The sequence below is a fragment of the Propithecus coquereli genome, unplaced genomic scaffold (genome assembly GCF_000956105.1).
Source record: "Propithecus coquereli isolate 6110/MARCELLA unplaced genomic scaffold, Pcoq_1.0 Scaffold20, whole genome shotgun sequence".
Classification (NCBI taxonomy): Eukaryota; Metazoa; Chordata; class Mammalia; order Primates; family Indriidae; genus Propithecus; species Propithecus coquereli.
In genome coordinates, this window is record NW_012144967.1 from 11335694 (window position 1) to 11359620 (window position 23927).

The 23927-nt window shown below is 50.3% G+C and overlaps 1 protein-coding gene across 7 annotated transcripts in view; it reads right to left on the reverse strand.

The window, feature by feature from the left end:
* Positions 1-23927, reverse strand: part of NTRK3 (neurotrophic tyrosine kinase, receptor, type 3) — a 355136-nt gene that overhangs the window by 226357 nt on the left and 104852 nt on the right. For 6 of the 7 annotated variants that reach the window (XM_012643692.1, XM_012643690.1, XM_012643691.1 and 3 more), the window contains 7 exons: positions 18759-18916; positions 17842-17984; positions 17290-17431; positions 16491-16787; positions 10236-10259; positions 8610-8674; positions 7680-7782 (listed from right to left, as the gene is read on the reverse strand). In XM_012643692.1, the coding sequence (XP_012499146.1) occupies positions 7680-7782; positions 8610-8674; positions 10236-10259; positions 16491-16787; positions 17290-17431; positions 17842-17984; positions 18759-18916 (932 nt within the window). The remainder of the gene's footprint in view (positions 1-7679; positions 7783-8609; positions 8675-10235; positions 10260-16490; positions 16788-17289; positions 17432-17841; positions 17985-18758; positions 18917-23927) is intronic. The other variant, XM_012643693.1, reaches the window with a different exon arrangement.

A 23927-nucleotide genomic window follows, 5' to 3' on the forward strand; every position in this document is an offset into this window, starting at 1 on the left:
TAGGGCAGTGGGGAAGAGAGAAGAGAGTGTTACTAACCCTTCCGAGTGCAAGGCCAGAGACAGAACAGCCTGGGGCTCCTCCTTCTTTCCCCTGGAAGCTCCGGGCCTGGAACAGGTAGCAGACACACCTGGTTGCTAGAACTGCAGCTGGCTGAAGGATACTATTGCCCCACCTGCAGTACAGCCCTCTCCACTCCCCTGAGCAGCTCGTTCCCCATGATGAACATGGTGGGTGACAGGAAACCAGGGCTGGGATTTGCAGCAGTTGGCTTGATGGCTGGTGCTTCCGGCATGTGTTTTCCCCCCCAGTCCAGAAACGTGTTTCCCAAATAACAGTTGTTTTGATCTCTCTGCTTTGCTGCCTATAGTTTCCAGGGCTGCTCTTTGGACATCTTAAAGCTGTCTACAGAGTTCATGGGAGAATGGGCTGCATAAACACAGAGCTTGGGCACCACAGCCATGGGATAGCTTCTCATTAGCCAAAGTTCATGACCATGCCTCCTTCTGGGCACGTGAAAGCTCCCAAGACCCAGAGGAGAAGATGCATAGAGAGAAAAATGTGCCATCAGAGCAGTTTCTGCAACTCGACTTTGCAGGGGTGAAAACCATCTTGGGCAAAGAACAACGTGAGAAAGTCAAAGCTGACAGCCCCTCCCCTCTCCTCGCTTCTTCTATCCTGGTACCACGACACAGCATGCTGCCTGGGGCAGTGAGCAAGTATGTCACTATGGCTTGTGATGGATAATAAAATACTAAAGTTTGTGAATTTTAGTTTGGATTTGCTTTTATTCCTAATTTTAAAAATCCCAGTTGCTACCTCATCTTCTGATATACTTTTCTTAGGTGTGAAATTACTGCGAGAGCCAGCACTTTTGGAAAAGGCTGGTCACAACCACAGTAGGGCGTAAGGCATGGGACTGTCATCTGTCACATGGGTAGCAGGGAACAAAAGGTTGAGAACTCCTAAACGGAGGGAGCCAAGGGCTGTTAACCCTGTGGGAGCCAGTCGCAGTAACACGGATCAGTGAGCACTGTGTTCTGCTGCCAGTTAAATGAATCTGAGAGGCCATCGCTTTGGCTACAGAGCCAAACATATTGGCCATCCTTGGCCCTGCTGAACAGGACATAGGGGCCTGCCAAGAACAGCCAGCTAGCAGGTATCCACAGAGGAAAAACATTTGGTATCAGACTCTATTTCCAAGGACTTCCCTCCAAATAGGAGAGTCAGTATTGGAGAATAGTTGGCTCCCTGGGGCCTCCAGAGTGAGGCATGAGGACAGGAGAACGAGAGCAGTCCAGCCTTCAGACTACCAGTGGTGACCCTGCGGGATTTCCATGATGATTCACTATACACCTGTGAAGCCCCCGCAAAGGACAGGGCAGCGAAGCCATGCCAGAGAAATACACGTGGCCTTCCAGCCTTCTCCAAGCTCCAGGCGCCACATTCTAGAATTCACTCATCAATCGGGCAGAGCTACGTCTGCAGCCAAAGCCTCTCCATTGAAGTCCAAAGCAGAGAAAAAGGGAAGGAGAGGGCCCCTGGCTTCCATTAATGTATGCCCTGCCTGGGCATAAACATGTCACAGACTTAACCTATTTAATTTAGACTCGGCCAAATACTACGAGTGTTTGGGGGCATAGGTGGAGCATCTGTCAAAGTGTCGGAAAAGAGGGGAAGGGCTTGCAAACATTTGTTAGGAGAATACGAGCACCTTAGGATGAGGACACAGGAGAGAAGCCAGAAACCACTCTCAAAATGGTGTTCCAAGAGTCATCTTACACCAGGAGTCCCAAGAGTCCCAAGTATACGATTATTGCAGGGGCCAGTGGTGCCTTCCTCCCACACACACCTCAATTTGGAGAAGGAAATAGAAAAAGAAGTCAAGAAGAAAGAAAATGAGGAAGAAAGAAGAATGGACATATTTCAGGAAGCGGTGAAATCCAATTCCTTTCCCCAGTTTCATTTCTGCCTTGCACTGCTCTTGGCTTCCAATTCCCTGTTAAATAGAGGTCAAATAAGCATTTTTCGCAAGGCAAAAGAAGTTGTCTTACTCAGTGACACCAAGAGTGCCCTCCTCCAGGGTCCAGGCCTCTTTTCAATCATTTCCTATTGCCAAACCACCTCCTTGCACCAACTCCCCTACCTGTGCCATGGCCGCAGGCGCAGGGACACTGCCCCAGCTGAGGAAGAAACGCCAGGTTAGAGCGCGCAGCTTCAGGAGCACAAGGTCCCTCCCACCTGCACCTCCCTCCACCTGGAAGGAGCCCTTCCCAGTCCAGTGCTCCAGGGTTAGGAGAGAAGCAGAAATGACTCCTTCCCAAGTCTAATCATTCCCTTAGCCAAGCGGTTAAACCAGAAGGATAACAAGACCATTCAACGCGGCAACAGCCCCTGAGATCTTTTGGCAGGAGCCAGTCTGTCCCAATCAAGACTCTGGCATGATTCTACAATCCACTCAGAGGACAGTTACCATCTGTTTATGGAAAAAATGTTAATAACCCCCAATCATAATCAAATAGGCAACCACTTTACTTTAAGTACCTATTAACTAAGGCTAATTGACAGTGGAACCATCCCGCATGCTCATCCACAGGCCGTCGGAGGCACCAACACACATCCAACCATCAGGCTGAAAGGCATGTGGCGCCTGAGGAGTCACGTGATGCTTAAGCATCACCGGAAGCCCAGCAGCAGTTCCTACTCCCCTTCCCTCCCAGCCTTCCACTTCCGCGAGCAGCCTGCAGTAGGGCCCGAAGGAGACAGAGGAAGTCTTCTCAGCCTCTCCTCATTCAGCTCGTGCCTTTCCCCAAGGCCAGCTGTGTCCCAGGTTGGAAAAAGGGGATTAGTAAGAGAAATTTTTGAAAGCCCCGTCCAGGTGGGACAGCACTCGGACAGAGCACCAGAACGATGGAGCTGATGTATGCACAATTCAGCCTCGTTTCCCAGGCCTTCCCGGGCTCCCTGCACAAACCAGGTAGGAGGGGAAGCAGGGCCGGCTCTGTGCTCAGGCACACCACTGCACTTCTCTGGGTCTCGGTTTCGCTGGTTGTACAATGGGGACATTCTCCTAATAGGCCTAACATCTATTTCAGCTCTAATAGCCCATTATTCTGTGTCCTCTGTGGGAGTATGAGGAAGCCAAGCAATAGGAAGTTAACTCTTATGGTATCACGGATCTAAAAGTATTTAAAGATACCCACGAGGTGGTAACGAGGAAAAGAGGCCAAATAACGTATCTTCTTTTCACAGGCTGTAAAAGACCCATACACTTGCTTCTTCCTCCATGAAATAATGATACTCATCTTATATGAAGACCCCAGGGCATGTTTTATTATTGTTCCGACGTGCCAGCCTCTCTTGCCTGGTTATTGGTCTAACTACCGTGTGAAATGAAGACGGTGCCCTCGCTGCGGACGTGGGCAGCGGAGCAGCCAACGTGAAGGCGGTTAGGGCATTTGCATCACCTTGGGAAGCATGTGGGGCTGCAAGGTAGGGAGTTCTAGACCCAACTCGGCCCAACCAGACTGCGAAACTAGAGTGAGGCACTTCCTTTTCTGGGCCCCAGTCTCTTCATCTATAAATACGGACACAGGAGGGCCCAGTTAGACCATTGTCATTGTCTTTTGATGTCTCATTTAAAAATATTTTGAGAGGAGGAACTTGGCATTCCAGGCTCAGGATGCATTGGCACAATATAACTAGCTGTTAAAATAGTAAATATTTTCTATATTTCTGTACCTCCAATAAATAGCCTCTGCCCTGAGCCCCACCTCCCCACCAGCCTGACCACCCCATGACCTGCCATCGGAGTTAAGGCCTGGCACAGCGGGGACTGTCCAGAGCCCTGCTCCAGCAGGGGAGCTGACTGTCTGCCCGGGCCACACCGAATACTTCACAGATCACACCCGCTGTCCTAAGGCAGTGCACTGCAGCAGCAGCAAAAATAAACCTCCACTGTATGCTCAGCGCCCTTTTAAAACCTTTGTGATTCCAACAGAAGATGAGCTCACACCCTAACGCGACCCCGCTCCCCAAGCCAAAATGTTGATCAACGAGATGGCATTTGATAAAAGTAAAGAGGAGACTGAGATGAAGCATTTCCAGTTCGTTTCCATAAGAGCTGGTTAGTACATTCGTCTCCTATAAAGAGGTGTCCAGTGGGATTTCTACACATACCAATGGGGAGCGATCTCCAACACACAACAAGTAAATAAAGCAAGATGCATGTTACTCAGAGGATAAACATGTATAAATCAAAGCACACACAACATAGTGCATTTTGTAAATACACACATATACATGCATGTGTGCATGTCTACATAGGAATATATATCGACATATGTGTGTATGTACATATACATGTAGGTAGAAGTGTAAAAATGAACTGGTTCCCAGCTGTGACCACTCGTTTGCCATGTGGAAGAGGCAGTTGCTAATTTGGCAGCCTGGGAAATGCATGAGTTTGCCTGGGGGGAAGCCATCAGGGGAGAGACAGCAGAGACATAGAGGGGCAGAGATACAGGGAGGAAGACTTAACACTAGCATACTGGAGGATGCACTCTAAATTCAGGCTGACGGCTGCTGGTGGAGACAGAAGCGGGAATGGGCCCAGGGGTGGTGGTTACGGTGGTTCTATAATAGGTTTATCAGTCATATTTTATCTCTTCCAAGAAGAAAGCATTAGATATAAATATAAAACAAAACAGTAACAGTTGCATATTCTGGGTGGAAGAAACACAGGTGTTTGTTATATTAATCCTTGCATGTTTCTCAGAAGGAAGTAAAGTTCACCTTAATAGGCCTTGCTCATCTACACACGGTGTTTCCAGGCCCTCAGATGGGGGTGGTGGGAATTGTTTACGGATTTCCCATCATCCCCACCCTGCTTCCCACTGCCCAGACATCTCAGATTTCCAAATTAGCCCTACCTAACCCATTGCTGATATACAAGCTGTGCTTTTTTTACGATTAAAGTTAGAGCCATTCATTTCTAAGTTCAACAAGCATTTGTCAAATGCTGTGTGAAGTTTCAGGCACACTGGGCTGAGCGATCCATGGTTTCTGCTATCAGTTGCTCCTGGTCTAGCAGGACACAGAGATGGTGTGTGAGCAGAGACACAACAGAGCACTGGGATTAGTGTATGATAGAGGAGTTTTTACTATATATTGTGTGGGACAAAGGAGGGCATGATTGAGTCTTAGGAGGGCAGCCCTTCTTGGAAGGGCAAAAAAAGGAGCCCACAGAGGTTTATATACAGAGGAAAGAAGTGGGAAGTGGCTCCCATGGAGTCTTCTTTATATGCCAACTACACAGCCATCTCAACACTCGCAGCAGCCCAGTGAGGCGGGTAGTCGCATTCCTGTTTTGAATTTGAGGAAGCAGAGACCCCGAGAAGATAAGTCACTTTGCTGAAGCCCAAGAGCAATTAAGTGGCAACACGATTCTCGCCTAGATTCAAAAATTCAAAACAGAGAGCAGGGCAGACGTGAAGAGATGAGGGTCTGTGAAAGTCAGAGTTGGAGGACTTCTGGTACCCATGCAGTCACTCATTTTCCTGGGCCGAGATGCTCACTGGCAGTAAAAGATCAAGGGTATATGCAGCTCGAGGCATTTGCTCTGTTATCCTAAAATGAGACCTAAACACGGTTGGGCTTAATAAAGACCAGAGAGATGCAGGCTTAATTCTCGATTACGTGAGTCTTAGACACACCATCTCATCTTGCCTCTAAGTCCAGCGTAACTTCTTTAAGGTGCCGGACTTTGGAATAGAGGACGTTTCACTTCCATCTACGTGGACCTGTTCTCCTGGCCCAACTGGGGCCGCACAAAGCAGTTCAGCCTGGGAGCGGGGAGCAGGGGCAGGGAGAGGCTCCAAGGACAGCTGAGGGGAGGCGCCGCCCTGGGTGCTGCCTAATCCATCCGACACGGGGACACGCTGTTCCAGAAACCGGATGACAATTAATAGGAAAAATCTGCTCTCACAGTACTGCCAAGCCTGTCGTAGGGTCTCAGCTGGTGGTGCGCCTCCTCGGGAAAAGAACAATAATGCCCCATTCTTCCCTTTGGTCAAGGCCCTGATGTTTTCTCAAGTGGAAGGAGGAAGAACTAGGAGGGTTCCTCCTATGGTGGGAAAACTTTGCACAAGCAATAGTGCCAGTCCTCAAAGCCAGGAGCCCAAGGCTTATCCTGAGATTGAAGGCTGCAAGCTCATTCAGTGGTCAGCCCATCTTCTAGACCTATGAAGCCCTGTTTGACATGTGGTTGAGTGTTGATAGATAAAACATCTCCCATCAAGTGCCTCAGAGTGGTCTGATTTTGTTTAAGTCACCTGGCCTCAGGCCAAACTTCTATCCCCTCTTTATAATTTGCCTGTGCATGTATTTCTCTTGGTCAAAACAGTTCAAATGATTCGAGAAAACCTGGCTTGCCTTACTGTGCCTTGTTCAGGTTCGTCAAGAGCAGAGAGTGCAGAGGCAGGAGGCTTTGGGGAGCTTGGCAGTCTGGCCCCGGGTTTGCTGCCCTTCTAATCCTCTCTGGGTATCTGCCCATTTATCAGTGTTCTAAATGTTTAAGGGAGTCATAAAGTCTTTTGGGAATATAATAAAAAATGTGAACCAGTTCTGTTCCCTGTACGCTCAACCCCCTGCCATGTACAGACACTCACACGGTTGCATATAGGTTCAGGGGATCACTGTCCTTGTGCATGTCATTCATGCACTCTTTAGTCCCTGGGCACCAAAGCCAGGACCCCTGATGCTCATGCAACACAGCCAGAGAAATTCATCTTTCTAGATTCCACAGTCTCACCAGAAAACACCAACCTGAATCCCAGCTCAGCAACCTGATGGCTTGTCAAACCTCTCATGGTCCCTCCGTGCTCACCCCCACCCAACATCAGCCATACATGGAAACCCCAGCTGGGAGTATATCTTGAAATTCAAGTTTCTGTTTGGGAACTGGTACCCAGCCTCATTTGAGCCATTTGGTCACATCCATCTCTGGGACCAGGCAGGTGGATGCTAATTCACCATGTTAACCCCTTTCACACCAGTCCCCTTACCCAAGCCTTGGAAGGGAGCCACATCCCACCACCCCACCCGCTACGATGGGTGGAATACTCTGTGTCATGGAAGCTGGCCAGCAGATTTAGAAATCATGTTGCTCTTGGCACCAGTTCTGGGACTCTGTGCAGAGTTACGTGCCGAGATGCCACTGCATGGGTAGTTTTTCAATCTCAGAGTCTACCGCCCTCCATCTCACTGTGCTAATGGCTTCCAACACAGCTCCAAAGACGGGCGCGGACAAGAGAAAAACCACGTCCTAAAACCAGGAGTCCCTCTACCCACCAATAATGAAAAGAAGCCTAAGTCCCTCTTCATCTCCCCTCAAATCCAACTTCCTTCCCAAATTACCCTAATTGCACAAGTCCATCTAAACAATGGTTATCAGCAAAGCAAAACCATGTGGTCCCGAGTTTGGTTCCCACAGATCCAAACCCTGCCTTTGATCCATAATTGCCAAGATCAAGGGTGCAGACAGGAGTCTCCACCAGGACCACTTAGACCCCACGATCAGAGGCCCTCCTGGACAGCAAAGGGAGACGAAAACAGCATCTTTTGATCAAAAGTAGCCAAGTTTTCCCCCGTGACACCCTAGAAAATGAAAATCCCACCTTACCTTTCATTCCAAATTTGGACCGGCGACCATACTTGTTGATCATGATGAATAGAACCACCAGCAGGACACAGGCGAAAGCAGCGAGCCCAACTGCAATGGACACCTGTCAGAGCCAAAGCCAGACGGTCAGGACTGGTCCCCAAAAACCCAAGTGCCTTAAAAGCAACGCGTGTGCCCAGATGAGAACCGTCCTACTGTGGTGGCGACTACAGCCCTCTCAGAACTGTGCTACTGAGCAAGGCCTCTAGGAGTAATTTGTGAGACCCCCAGAACATTATAAAATACATAAATTTCCCAACTTGATTAGAGGCAGTTCCATCAGTTCCATGATTCAGTAGTCTGAGCCCTTCTCACCTGGGGTCATCCTGAGTCAAGAGATGCAAAAGCAAGGCTAGAGAGGCTTCTCTTATTGTTTCAATCAGCAAACAAATTCTGCATCTTCACATTGGAATTCTTCACGTAATATCCCCATCCAGGAAGGAAGGATAGTCCTATCCTGGACTCTAAAAAGACTCCTTTCCTCTCTTCCCCAAAGAAATCTCAGACTCTGAGAGAGTAGGGGTGGGGCTCTTGAAAACCTACCAGAGGAGATGCCCTGAGCAACGTGGGCTTCTGTGGGAGGCTGGTGCAGTTAGCAGCCTCCGCAAGCAGGCCCAGCTGGGCTCCTAACAGGCTGGGGATTCTCCAGCTGTTCTCTCCTGAACCCCAGGGCTTGCAGCAGATCCTCAAAGACTTTCCCAAACAATGAACTAGTCCCATCAAACAAGGAAGGTTTAAACACCTGAATGGAGTTCATTCATCACTGCTTTTTCTCTGCCATATAGACGGAGGTTCCAAGAAAGATAATATTTGGGAAACTCAGCAACACAAATGAAGTCTGAAATCTACTACACTAGTCAACATGCTCCTCTTGACCAAGAAGTCACTCACCCCGAAAGTGTCTTCCTCTGGCTTGTGGGTCACAGTGATAGGAGGTGTGGGGCTCACTTCGTCGACTGAAAACCAAACACGAGAGGAAGAAGGCAGTTAGCTCACTAGCCAGGGAGGCTCAGCCACAGTCCCCGCCCAACTCCCAAGCCCCCGGAGACTTCCTGCTGGAGAACATCCTCAGGAAGCCGGGCTCTTACAGCCTGCCGTCCACGGGCTGTGCAGGAGTCCCCAGAGGCAGGTCCCTGTCTGGCCACCTGACTGGTGCTACAGTCAGGACAGGCTCCCTAAAGAATCAAAAACGTCCACACCCGTCTCCTATCCCCACCCCAGAGAACATAATGTAACCTGGGCAACATGGGCCATGAGCTATGGCGTGGAAAGGAGGAAAATGGTTTGGGATCCTGGCCAGGGTCTGGATTAGGCAAATTTTACTGGTGATGGCAGCTGTTGCTGACACTCTGCGACTCCTTGCCATAGGCATTCCTTCTCCTCTCCCATGCCCCTTCTCTTCTCCTCTCTACTCCTCTCTGAGATCCAGGAAGCCTGTGGCCCCATAAACAACCCACTATCCATCCCTCTCACACTGATTTCAGAACACAGTGGCAGCTCAAGTTAAAACACAGAACCACCTGACCAGGGAACACCACCTTCATACAGCAGGGCCGGGAGAGAGAGCCAAGTATCTACTTGTCCCCCATCTAGAATCACCAATTCAGAACTCTCTGAAGGTACATTCTGAGAGATCACAAGTCCTCTAAGATCAAGGACAACTAAAAGAATCACAGGTGATTTTACGTCCATGCCAACAGCCAGGGGAGTTCCTAAGCAGCCTTGTCTACACCCCTGGGCCAGACAGTGGGCAGAAATGGCAGCAACTACTGCTGCTATTCCCACCTCTGTGGGGAGGAAAAGGAAAAGGAATAAACATAGGTTTTCCCACAGTCCACAAACAAAATCCCAAATCCTTTTAGGACTGCCTGGCCCTAACACCAAATCACTTATACGCTGAGCCTCAATAATTCCATTCGAGGACACATGAGCCTATCGGGAGATCTTGTAGGTCACAGCTCTACACGACATGGGTTCTGGCCAAATTCTCAAGATCTTGAAGCAGGTGAAAAACACTAGCAGCTTTATGGGCTCCATAGTCTCTGCAAGAACAACTTAGAAGATCAACAGAGTTCTATAGGGCTGGGCTCGGTGGCACACACCTGTAGTCCTAGCACTCTGGGAGGCCAAGGCGGGAGGATCCCTTCAGCTCAGAAGTTCAAGACAAGCCTGAGCAAGAGCGAGACCTTGTCTCTATTTAAATTAAAATTTTTTTAAAAGGAAGAATTCCAGCAAGGCACATGAAACCCCACATCCACCCTGACACAGGACCCTTTTATCTAGGCAGGGACCCACAAAGTGGTCAGATCTTGGAAAACTCCCTAGGGGAAACTAAGGCATAGAGTGATTACCCAAGAAGCATTTCTACTCTCCAATTCCTTTTCCCAGTTCACTCAGAACCCTCAGCTGCCATGGGCTGTGGATGATGTAGAATAGGAGAGAGAGCTATTTGGATTCAGTAGTTATCAAAAGTAGCAGAATGTGTCAGTTTTAAAGCAAAAGGTAAAGCAGACTTACCCAAGATAAAGGTATCTGTGCTCTCTGTTAAAAAAAAAAAAAAAGGACAAAGAGATAATTAACAAATGTAATAAAAACTAGAACAGACACACTGTATGATCCTAATAGCTATGATCTCTTCCATCCACCATGACCCCTTGTTCCCATAGCAACTGACAAACTAAAATCCTTGGCATATGACCCCTCTCTCCACGCTACACTACCTCTGCAGGAGCTGGTCCTCCAAACGGAGAAAGACTAAGAGATAAAGATCCGGGTTTCAGGGGAGGTGGCCCACGGAACTAGAAACCAAACTAGTTTCGCTATGAGATGGGGAATTAAATCCAGACCCACTGTCTCCTCCACAGCCCCCTCTCCTTCAGGATGCAGAGTGCTAGGGATGGTGCAGCAGGGTGGGCTCCCCTGGTCCTTTGTTGAAAATGCCAGCTATGATCTCAAGATGAAACTCCTCGACTCTCTCTATGGAGGCAATTCTAGCAGGTCATTGAGAAGTTCTTGGGAATCCCTCTAGAATGTGCCCATCCCCCAGATGGAAATGTGTTATTTGATCTTTGGCCTCTAACAATAGCTCACCTCATAATGAAAACTAATCCTTATTGGACGTTGATTATGACCCAGTGACTGTGTTAAATCCTTTATGTACAAATCACTCAATCCTTACAGCCATGCTAGGAAGTGGGTAGCATCATTCACATCTTAACAGGTAAGGAAACAGGCTGATGCAGACTTAATTAATTGGATGCCACTCATCTAAGAAGGGATTAGAGCTGGATTCAAATCCAAGTCTGGGCTCTTGGCCATCCTGCCAGAGATGCTCCAACTTCAGCACCCAACAGAAACATCTGGAAGGTGGTCACTATCCTCCTCCAATAAAAGGAACAAAGGTTCCCTGGAGAAATGAATGATTTCAGGGCTGGAGCAGAGAAATTACAAGATGTGCCTGGAGCAGCTTGTGGTACCAGAAAATAAGAAAGTGCTCTAAGGTGAATGGGAGCCTGGACAGAGGATATGGGAGCCAATGTCAAGGGAGCTCCCAATGGCCAAATGTGGGACCATTTAAGCAACAAAATAATGATGGTCATGGATTGTCATGGACGGAACTGTGTCCCCAAAAACACATATATTGAAGCCGTAATCCCCAGTATCTCAGAACAGGATTGTATTTTGGGATAGCGTTTCTAAAGAGGTACTTAAGTTAAAAAGGCCATTAGGGTGGGCCCTGATCAAAGATGACTAGCGTCCTTGTAAGAGGAGGAAATTTGAACATAGACATGCAGAGGAAAAAATCACATGAATACACAGGGAGAAGAATGCCATCTACAAGCCAAGGAGAGGGGGCCCAGGAGAAACCAACCCTGCAGACACCTTGATCTCAGAATTCCAGTCTCCAGAATTGGGAAAAAATGGATTTATGTTGTTTAAGCCACTCAGTCTGTGGTACTTTGCAATGGCGGTCCTAGCAAACGAATAACGTAAATTCTTAGCTATAGAATAAAATAAATATACATGAGTCTATACCAATACAAATAAAAAATTCCATAAATAAAAGGGGAAGAAGGAAAAGCTCTTCCTTATAAGTAGAATTCCAATTAACAAATGTAGAAGGAACATTGGAAATAGAATGATCACCATTTGGCAAATACTACAGTAGTAATTGTTTCAGGCAAGAATCATCAATGAGTGTTAAAATTAGAGTGTGAAAGAAGGATGAGAAACAAGCTATTTATGAAGTTTTAAAATATTATACTTTTACTTCCAGAGGGGAAAGCAGTCAGTTTGCAGCAGAGGAACCTGGCAGACACCACCTTGACCAAGTGATAAAGTTAACGTCCTCGGTGCTAACCATATCAACACCATGCACCCCCAATATGACATACTGAAAGGACAGAGCCTCACTTCCGTGGTGTTCTTGCCAAAAATGAATAATTAGGAAAACAAATCAGGCAAATTCAAACCAAGATACAGTCTACAAAATAACTAGTGAGTATTCTTCAAAAGCACTGTGATCATGAAAGACAAAGACTGGGGAACTGTCCCAGATTTAAAGAGACTAAGGTGACAGTAACTCAGTGTGATGTGTAATTCTGGACTGGACCCTAGACGAGAAAGGGGCATCAGTGGAACAACTGATCAAATCTCAGTCAAGTCTGTAGATTCGATAACAGTGTGGGACCCACGTTAACATCCTGATCACTGGATTGTGCTTAGGTAAGATGTTCACATCTGGGGAAACCGAGCCAAGGGTAGAAGGAAGTTCTTTGTACCATTGTGCAACTTTTTTTTTTTTTTTTGGTAAATTCCAAACTCTTTCAATATGAAAAGTTAAAAATCTTTAAAAATTACAAAGAAACACAGATGACTGGTCCTCACTCCAGTTTCTGATTCAGCAGATCTAGGGTGGGCCCTGGGATTTTGCATCCCTCACAAGTTTCCAGGTGATGCTGACGCTATTGGTCAACCACTGGAGCACACTACACCTCCTGCTGCCCCAGGCCCACCCCACCCTGAGGAGGAAGGAGAACTCATTCATTCATTCACTCATTCATTCACTGCAGGCCCTCACAGTCATAGCTCTGATACCAGCAAACATTCCCTAACTCACTGTGGGGAATGCGATGCTTTCCGTAAAGCAGCCCCTCAGAGAAAGGCTGATTTACGGTGCACACACTGTTTGGCCACCTGCTTGTTGTCTGTCGCATTGTTGTGGGGACAGCGATAGTGCTATCTCCAATTCCTGAGCATGCTCTTCATGTGGGCACCCTCTTCTCAACTGCGGGTGACCAAACCCCTGCTCTAGGGGAGAAGGGAGGAGATGGGAACTCTAGCCTTGGCTTCAGAGCCCGAGAAAAGAGAGGTGCCAGATTGATTTGCAGTTCATATTGATCTGCATGTTTCTCATAAGCTCTCAGATTTATTGGAGAATATTCTTATGTTAGCCAAATGTTTTGGCTGAGTCTTGAACCCTGTAATCTCCAAATCAGCCTATGGATGTTTAACACCTTGCTGGAGTCTGGAAGCATTTATATACCCAGGAAGCACATGAGCTTTGGAAGAGGAAGGCGTCCTGATTCCTGTCTAATCTGCGGGAGGGCCTCAAACCTCCACACTGGAAGAGGATGGGACCCAGGGAGGGTCTTCACCTCTGACCCCTCCAGCAGGCTGGGAGAGGACTGGTCCCGCAGGCCAAGGCACCATCCGAACAGGAATAGGGGCTGTGCCGTGAATGGAATGCACAAGTCTCCTACAGTCCCAGACCGCAACTCTTCAAGAGGGGCCCCTTATGGGGATGAATCTTCACTGCAACAGAAGGAGGAAGGTTGCATAGTTTACCTGAGGTCACAGAGCTGACAAGTGACTATGTGATCATTTGCACCCTGGCAATGTGGTTCCATAACTACTACCCTAGGCTACCTTAAGACTATCTGCTAGGACTTTCTAGCTTGGCCAGAGAATGACTACTGGTTCCAGAACTCTTGAATTCTTCTTATCTCTGCACCCCAACAATTCTAACAATGTCCAACAGCTAGTGAGCCTTTTCTCTGTCCAGACACACTGCTTGGCCTTCATTTAATCCTTGTGATAACTTAGGCAGCAGATACTGTTATCACTCCCATCTCACAGATGTAGAAACAAAGGCACGGAGCAGTGACTGTCCCCCATCTGGTCTGAGCAGGGTCTAAGCCCCATGCTAGGAGCCCAGGCCACTGTGTGGGAGGGCCACAGATGGGATTTGCACCTACGTCTGTCTGATTTCAGAGCACTTGCTCCTAACCTCGGTGCTCCGCTGCCTGGCAGAGCGAGGTCACACGATCAGTAGGATGTCTCCACATCCGCACGTCAGCCGGGACAGGGTTTGGTTCAGAGGGTATGACGTACCCCTGACTGCTCCCCCAGATAATTGACTCTCCTGAATGTATAGACATCTTGTCACTTGACATGACTGGCCCATCTTCTCCCTGGCACTGCCTTTTCATCATCCATTGATTCCTGTAACACAAAGGCTCACAAAACAAGCAAATCTTCACGCGGGTGGCCCGCGGGGTGGAGATGGTCTGAGGAAATGACCTCAGGTGAGCTGCTTTCTCTTTCAGCTTCTCTGTGACTCCATCCTCCCTCCCTCCTCCTCAGGCCAGAGTCCCAGCAAATGCTGTGGCAGCAGATTGCAAAGAGGGGGTGTCAGAGTCACCTGGGGGCTTGTTAAAACCTAGCAGCCAGACCCCGCCGCAGAGTTTCTGATTCAGTAGATCTGAGCGGGGCTTGCGAATCTGAGAGTTAACACATCCCCAGGTGATGCTAATGCTGCTGGTCCAGGGACCACACTTTTGAGAACCACCTAAGAGGCACTGAAAACTGATGGTGGTGGTGAGGATATGCTGAGACTATTTGAAGGGGCTGCTGCCCCTGTGGGGGGCAGAGAAGGTATCTGCAGAGAACTGCTTCCTCCCGGGAGGAGGGAGACAAAGAAGACGCTGTGTCCACCACATCGTCTGCCTGCTGCTGCCCTGCAGCTCTCAGCACACCCTCTGGGTCAATAAGCCCAGAATGCCCCATCCTCCCTCCAGAGCATTCTAGGGCCCCCACTCTCTCTGCGCCCCAGGGGTTTCCCTTTGGAAACAGCAGCATTGCTTCAGGTGCTTCATTCCTCACCCATTGAGGAGTGTAGATGCTCCTCAAAAACAGAATTCATTCTCTAATCAGTGGGTGACACAGATGGGACAAAGGGCCACTCCAGCCCCTTATGTTAACAAGGCCTGACTTTGTAGTGCATAAGAGCAAAGTATCTCCGCATCTAAACACCACTGTTTCCGCAGTGTGGGCCAGGACTCTTCCACCTGCTGCAAAAGAGTCCCGCATGGCCCACGAGGGAAGTGTCCCGAGGCCTCTTACCAAGCGTACTGGGGATGATGTTGGAAATGCCAGACTACATGGGACTGCCAGGGTCTCAAACATCAGCATGTCCTCAACCCTCTCCAAAGAGACGGCTCCATCCTCTCCTGGACCTCAATGGCAAACTAGAATTTAGCTTCGCATGCAGCCTCATGTCTCCAGTTTCACTCTTGGGGCCTCTGGTTCGAGTTCCCTGCACCGAGATAAATAAGCCCTCCTGGATCTGCCACCCCCTGGTTATTTGTAGGCTGTGAAGTCACCTTTATATGGGAACAGGCTGCATAGCGCCAGCTCTCGCTGTCTCTTCCCTATGTGTGTGTGTGTGTGTGTGTGTGTGTGTGTGTGTGTGTGTGTTTGTGTGGTGTGTGCACATCGGTCTTTACACTTCCCCTTACCCCCTTCAAACCGCCTGATTCCCGGGTATCGAAGGCCAAGAGGTCACCCAGTCAGTTCCCCACACAAAGCACCAAGGTCAGCAAAGAGACGTGGCTTCACAGACAGAAACTTATCCATCGCAGAACCCACCAAAAGATGCTGCAACCACTTTCACTAAACTCTTTAGGTGTTTTCTTCCTCCAAGTTCAGGAAGACACGTGAAAGGCCTTAGCCCAGACAAAGAATCACTTCCCAAAAATCCAATCAAGCAAAGTTCTTCCGTGACTTCAATGATTACCCCTGGTCCACCTGACATCAGCACCATCCCAAGTTGATGGCATCAGGAACACCCCCATCAGCTCATCACAGCACAAGAGAGGAAGGAGCCCCAGACGCGGGGCCCAGACCCAAATCAAGCCTTGGCACTGATCAGCAAGTGGAGTGAGGCTCAGGGCACCCATCAGTCTAATGCGGGGTTGAACTGGACAGACTTCAAAGTCCCCTGCAACAGGAGCCACGTAACCATCACCGTGTGTCAAACCCTGTGACACGTGCTCTATATACCTTGATGCATTTAAAAGCCACAAGATCAATGGAGTCAGGCCCACTTCATAGAAAGGGAAATCAAGGCTTAGAAAAGCAAACTGTCAGGCCCAGTCTCCCTGCTAGTGAAGGGCTGGGCCAAGATTCTCCACCACTACTGCCCAGCTCTGAAGTCCCCTCTGTCTGCACTGTGACACAGTATGCTCTCGCACACACCACTGTGCCTTTCTGAAGGGTCTTGGTGTTTACTGTGACAGTTGATGGAAAAACAGAGACTTTATCCTAGTTCGCACAAGATGCAGGTGGTGGCTGCACGCGTCCCCATGTGCGTTTGGTTACCCACGATCACAGTATGAGCACTGATGCTGCTTCTCCTCTCAAACCGCCGTGCCCTGTCCCCCAAGCTCCCGAACGACTCTGTACACCCAGGGCCAGCCACGCTGCCCTCACCTGGAAATGGCTCCTTGAGAAAGTGGCCATTGATTGTCTGGTTGGCTGTGCCCAGTGGGTTCTTGGCAATGAGGGTGTAGTTGCCATTGTTGTAGTGCGTGGGCTTGTTGAAGAGCAGGCAGCCCTCGGAAATCTCGCCCTCCTGGTAGTATTCCACGTGGATGATCTTGGACTCCCGCAGGGGCTGCCCATTGTGCAGCCAGTGCAGCGTGGGCGGGGGGTTGCCACGCACCACGAACTCGATGCAGTGCTCCAGGCGCAGCTCGGGCTCCTCCAGGCTCACCACGCGTGGGGGGTCTGCCAGGGGAGAGGCAGCTGAAGCCCAAGGTGCAGAGGGCCCTGTGTGCTAGAGCAGCCCTCCAGCATCCAGGGTGGGATCCCGATTCTTCCGCACCCATTCTGGAAAGGCTAAGGGGAGTGGAGGCCCCAGCACCACCCCAACAGAGGGGAAGACACTCTGTTGTCCCCCAAGCTTCCCAGATCCGCCTTAGCTGAAGGGTTCCCTCTCAGCACCTTTCAGGGGCTCAACAAAAGGCAGAATGGGCAACTCAGGAGCGTCCTGAAACGCAGTTCAGTTGGAGGCACACTGACGCAGCCCACCCCTCGAGGGACAGGGACGCCCTTCCTGGGGTTGCTATCCAAGGACTGACTTCTCAGTCCTGCTCTACAAGAGTCCTCCTGCCACCGCTGGTGGACCAGCCCACTGCTCCTGCCCAGCCCTAGCAACACCTCGGTCCCTCCCCAGCCCCTGCGTCGGCGTCCCCTTCCATGGGCTGCCCCCACGATGGCGTGCACTCACAGTAGACGGTGAGGGCGACGCTGGCGTTGCTCATGCCCACCACGTTCTCTGCGATGCACGTCAGGGTGAAGCCGTTGTCCTCACTCGTCACATTCACCAGCGTCAAGTTGATGGCGTGGACATTGGTCCAGTTCAGATTTGTCTGAAAACCCCAACATAAAGACAAGAATCAAACAGTTTCTACCACGGTGGCCCCCCTCCTAGCCCACAAACACCCTTAGGGATCAGAAGGAAATCTGAGCACACGGTGAGGGGGGGCTTTCCCTGGAAAGCACACACTGACCACTGCCAGGCTCTTCACAGGCAGCGGTCGAGGCAGTCCTCACACTAACCCTATCAAGTGATGGTAGTACAGTACTGTGCCCATTTCACATAGGAGGAAACTGAGGTACAGAGACGGTTGATAAGATCAAAATGGCCAGAAAATACCGCAGCTGGATGGAACCCAAGTCTATGTTGTTTCTTCCCATAGTGACAGGACCATGAATTTTCTTTAAGACTAAAAAGTGATCACTCCCAGCTCCCTGATGGGGCCCAAGCCTGGGATCCTACCTGGTGGGTGTTAATGGACTGCAGCCCAGTGACTATCCAGTCCACATCAGGCAGGGGTGATCCAGAGCCATTGCAAGTGATGACAGCATTGTCACCCTCTCGTACGGTCAGGTTGACGTGGCTCACGCTGATCTCAGGAAGGTCTGGGAGCCAGGCAAGGCAGGCGAGAAGACAGGCAAACACTTACTACCCAAGGAAGCTCTGTCCAGGGGCTGATGGTGGCACTTCTTGCCTTGCCCAAAACAACTCTAACACAACTCGCTTGGGTTCTTGGAAGCCCCTCCCAACCAAATCCCAGACGCTTCACACCACCTCCCCAGTAGACATCAGAACTCAGACTTGAAGCCCTCCCATGTGGCAGGGTAGGGCTGGGGCAGCTGCTCAAAAAATGTGTCTCTGACAATTAAGCCCAATGGCACCATTCCACTTTGAGCTCCGGTTCTCAAAACACTGGTGAGTTTCAGATGCCCATGGAGAGCTTGCTATAAATTCCGATTTCTGGGACACACTCCCAGACATTCTGATCTCAAAAGTCTGTGGCTGGGCCCGGGAATCTGCTTTTCTGAAAGCACCTTAGAAGCTCCTGACACAGGCAGTCCAGAGCCCACGCAGAGACACGCCCCTTCTGGTCTGGTTGACGGTAACACAGACAGAAAGGGACGCTGGTCTGATGAGAAGGAGCACGTGTAAGTCCTGTCTGCCTTCCTGACACCAGCCTTCCCACGGCTGGCTCACAGAGGGACAGAAAGGACCAAGGAGGGGGAAGGTGAGTGAGGTCTGCACCAAAACCCAGAGATCAAAGCTGGGAGGGCATTTGGGGAGGAAGGCTCTGGTACCCAGGCCAAGGTCCAGCCGCATCTCAGGTGCCTGAGGGATGCCTCCCTGGAGCCAGGTGGGGCCAGGTGGTCGCTACTCACCACACTGACTGATGTTCATGCGGAAGAGAGGGAGCTGGGAGCCGTCGGCGCTGATGCAGTACAGGTTCTGGCTGTTCAGCCTGGCCTCCCCCTGCTCCTGCCACAGCTGCATCCAGCGGATGTCACAGCTGCAGTTGAAGAAGTTCTGCTCCAATCTCCTGTGGGCGAGGAGAGAGGGGAAGGGAACCTCTGAACTGAAGATGGCCCAGCCCCCTCCCAGGGCTGAGGCCAAGGGGGGCCCCCCTGTCCTTCAGGGATTAAGAGAGAAGGGGGTTAGCAAGGTTGTGAAAGAAGAAGAAAATACTTGTAAGTCCATAAATTTTACTTTTAAAACTAATAAACTCATTTAAAAAAAAAAAAAAGAAAGAAAGAAAGAAATCCAACCCGCTTAACACACCTGGCAAAGAGACTCTTTTAAATATATCAGCTGAAGATGTTCTTCTCAAAACCCTCCCATGGCTTCCATCTCATTGAAAATCAGTCACGGCCCTGCACAATCTGCACCATTCTCCATCACCCCTCGGACCTCATCTCCTACCTCGCCCCCTACTCCCGTTCCGCCACACTGACCTTGATAGCTGTGACTTCACCTGCATGACTGGCTCATTCCTGCCCCAGGACCTTTGCGCTCCTGTCCCCTCTGGTGCCGAGCTCTCACCCAGCACACCTGCAGTTCTGCCTCCCTCCCTTCCCTAAGGACTCATATGGGCTTCTCTTCTCGGGCCACCTCCTACAAAAAAAGCCACCAACCCCTGACCTAACACTGCCTAGTCTGTTGGCCTGCTATGTTCTTCTTTCTAGAATCTACCGCCACCAGTATCACTTTAAATATTTATTTTAGTTTGTTTGTTTATCTTTCTCTCCAAATAAAGATTAAGCTCCACTGAGGTTAGAGACATTGCTTATTTAGTTCATTGCTGTATCCCCAGCAATAAAACTAAAACCGGGCCTGGCATATCAATTCTTGTTGAATGAAAGAGAGAGAGAGAGAGACAGAGAGAGACAGAGAGATAGAGTGTGTGTTACTGTCCCTGATAGGAGGAGGTAGCCAGCTACTTCCAAGATACACTCAAAGCCCATATTGGGACCAGCTTTATTCCTTCATGAATCCAACAAATTCTCCATAAGCACCTGCTCCCTACCTGGCCACGGGCTGAGTGCTGCTGATACGGAGATGAATAAGACAGCCCCCGTCCTCCAGGACCACTCAGCCTCGTGAAGAAGAATGTCTGATGGGGAAAGAGTCACCTTCAAGGCCCTCCTTCTCCACTGATATTCCTTGTGACTTGAAGCAAGTCACCTCCCCTCTCAATGGGGTTATTAGAGGGACTATGAACAGATCAATGAATCCAACCTCTTAGCACGAAGAGCATGAGATAAATCTGAACGCCTGGTTGCCAGGGAGAGCAAGAGTCTCTCTGGACCACCAAGGGGACACATGCATTGGTGCCCACAGGCAGGGGCACCTGGCTCACTACACTAAGACCCAGGATATTTTCAACAATGGCAAATTCCAAAATAGTTAAATGTGCATCAGAATCGATCAGCTTTCAGGAAGAAGCAAGTCCTCCGGGGAGAGGATTCAGTGTTTCTAGACACTAGGACACGGCAGGAGGAACGTGCGAACACCCCTACATGCTATCATCCTCTTAGCCTAAAAGTACCCAGGACCTCCCCTCCGAGCCACACAGCACGTGGCGCTCTCTCAGCAAAGGTGGAGGGAAAGGAACCCACCTTCGTGGAGCATCTGCCTCTTACAACAACCTGAGGGGTGGCCGGTACTGTGCCCTTACTGGTGAGGGGGCCTCTCCGATGCTTGGAGGGGATAGGTCACATGCTCAAGATCCCTTGGCTAGTGCTCGACAGACCAGAGCTTCGAGTCTCTGTCTGCCGGACTCCAAACGCCTGCACTCCCCACCCCGCCTGTCACATACAAGGCATTGCTGGTGCAAGGGGAGAAGCAGAGGAGCAGGACAGGGGCCCCGACTCCAGGAGCTCACGCAGAGATGGGGGAAGCGCTAGAGGGAAGTAATGAAGGCAAAGGGAACGCTGTAGACCGAAGCGTGAACGCGGGAAAGAAAGGTTGGGCAGGGCAGAGAGTTTGTGTCAAGGAGCACCAGGAAGCACAGCTGGAAGGGTGAGGCCGGATGGTGGAGGACTTTCACTGCCACATCAGGAAGTTTGAAATTCATCCAGGAGGCAACAGGAAACCATGGAGGCCCTTAGAACTGGAGAACAGTGTGGACAAAGCAGCTCGGTAAAAAGAGCAACCCACCAATACTGAGGAATACCATACCGGATAAACAGGAGAGGAGGGGACCTAGAGATGGGGACAGCAGCTAGGATGGCTCACAGACACAGGGTCGCCACGCACAGTTGTGCAGTTTGTGCATTTCTCAAAGTCCCCAGCCAAAGGGATGAACAGGGGATGGAATCCATTCTGCACACCTTTCGCCAGACCCAGTGTCCTGGAGGTGCAGCTCCGCCCACCCAGAAGGGGCACCTTTTCTAGCTCACACGTAGGCGCCATACAGGCTGGCAGGGTCTAGGTCAATGTTCTTAAACTTTTGTTCTCAGAACTCCTTTTCACTCTTAAAAAATTAGTGAGAGCCTCAAAGAGCTCCTGTGTATGTAGGTCATAACTATCACTATTTACCATTTTAGAAATTAAAACTGAGAAAGATTTAAAACGTATTAGTACAAACTCCATGAGTTGTCAGAGCAATGCTGTCATCACATGTCACATGGCCTCTGGAAAAGTCCACTGTGCACTCATGAGAAGTTGAGAGTGAGAAAGGCAAATAATGGTTCAGTGTTATTATGAAAAGAGATTTTACCTCCATGAAAAGGTCTTGGGGACCCCCCAAGGGACCCTGGGCCACCATTTGAGAACTCCCGCCTAGTTAACAGCGGCCTAGAGTGGGCGTTGAAACCTCGTGAGGGGGAGGGGAAGACCCAGCAAAGGTCACAAGGAAGACACGGTGGTATTTGGTGCTTTGATGGTGGTGGAAGAAAAAGGAGGAGTGAAAGATGACTCCAAGGTTTTAAGCTCCAAGAAACAGGAAGTCCATGGTGGAGACAACGTCTCTGGCTGGTAACAGAAGGGAAGGGATCAGCAAAAAGGAAGAGATGAAACCTATCTGGGATGGGTTGGGCATGGGGAGGGAGCACTCCAGATGCCAGAGGAGGAAGAGGAAGGATGTGGTCAAGGCAAGATGCCCGTGTGGCTGGGAAAGGAGACAGAGGAAAGAGAACAGGGAGACAGGAAACGAGAAAGGGTGATGAAAAGACTAGGATGATACATTAGCATCACACCTGCCACCGCGCCGACCCCAGGCTAGATGCCCGACACGCACTACTTCATTTAACCTCACAAGGAAGAAGCGTGGGGAAGGCGGGGATGGCAGAGGGCTCCGTAGCAAAGCAGGGGTCACACGCGCTGACCGCGTCTGCAGGAGAGGGAGGCCTGAGGAGTGCAGCGGCTTGGACCCACTGCGGGGACAGTGAGGAGAGGCCTGGCAGCCCTGCTGGCAGGACACTGGGGTCCGGATGCCTGAATACATGCAAACCGAAACAGGTCAGCTTGGTTTCTCCCAGCTGCTCATTTGACAAGCTGCAGTCATTCATTATTAAGTAGGTATAAAAATACAAATTATCCACCTGGGCGGAAAAGACAAGACAAGCCAGGGGCTTCGCTGCATTGCCTCGAGCCACACAGCACTTTAGGCAGCCCTGCCTCCCAGCTGAGCCCCGCGCTGCTGCACGTCCCACATCTCAGGGCCCCCAAAGGCAGGCAGTGCCAAGTGGCCTCAGGCTGGCGAGAGAATTAGGTGAGATGTCTGGGACGTGCTGGGGACGCTGCCAGGCGTGGGCTCAGTATGGCTTTTCTGTTCCCTTCCATCCTCTCCCTCCAGGCCCTGTCTACAGACCCGGCGCACCCTGAGACCCGGTCCTTCACTACACTCCACAGTCTCCTGAAAAAGAGCCTTCGGTTTCCCCTCATCCCTCTGGACTGCCTCCTAGAGAGCGAGACACAGACACACACAGCAGAAAGCACTGGAGTCTTCAAACAGTGGCAGCCTGGACAGCCTGCTGAGCAAATCCACAACCATCGTTATGTCCTGACAAGAGAGGGTCTGAACAGTGAGTTGGGCGAGGAGCAAAGACAGGCAGGTGCTAGGTCTGAAGGATGCTGTCCCTTCTGTGTCCCTTGTCCCATCCGAGCAGGTGTGGAGCACAGGAGCCTGGAGCCAGGGCTCAGGGGCAGACTGGCAGAACCTAAATCTTGGCTTTCCATGCTCCATTAATAATGCAGGCGGTCCCATGAATAATACAGTGGCAGCTGCCAAAGGACAAAGCTCACGAACACCAGCCCTTGCCCTGAGATGGCTGGAGCCTAATCGCAGGGCCCTGGGGGCTCCCCGCAGATTAACTCAGCCCCATCTGAGCTTTACGCAGGGGTACTTTGCAGCATAGCCAAGGCCGAGAATGGGTGTTTAAAAAACATCAATTCCCTCCAGCCATCACTCTGGTGGTTTTCTTCTCCCCTCCACAGCATCGGCGGCACTGCCAGTGGCAATCCTGGGGCCAGGCCATGGAAAATAGGGAGGGGACCAGATCAACAAGAGCAGCTCTGCTGTCAGAGGGTGAAGGATCCCCACGGGGGCAGGCACTTGGCACAGGCCTCCTTGAGATAACAACGGTCAGAAGGTAGGAAAAGCACAAACCAAAGATCGGAGTTGAGCACTGTGTCACCTTGAGCAGATACAGTGGTTTGAACCGTGTCCTCCAAAAAGATATGTCCAAGTTCTAACCCCCAGCACCTGTGCACGGGACTTTATTGGGAAATAGAGTCTTGGCAGATGTAACCAAGTTAAGGCTCAAGGGATGAGATCGTTGTGGATTTCGGGTGGGCCCTAAATGCAATGACTGGTGTCCTTATAAGAGAAAGGAGAGGAAGAGGGAGGTGAAGGACAAAGAGACAGGGACAGCAGCTATGTGAGATGGAGGAGAGACTGCAGTGATGTTGCCACAAGCCAAGGAACCCCAGAAGCCACCAGAGCCTGTGAAAGAAAGGTGGCCCTGCCAACGCCTTGATTTCAAACTCTGGCCTCCGGACAGTGAGACGATATTTCTGTTTTTGTTTGAAGCCAAGTTTGTGGTAATTTG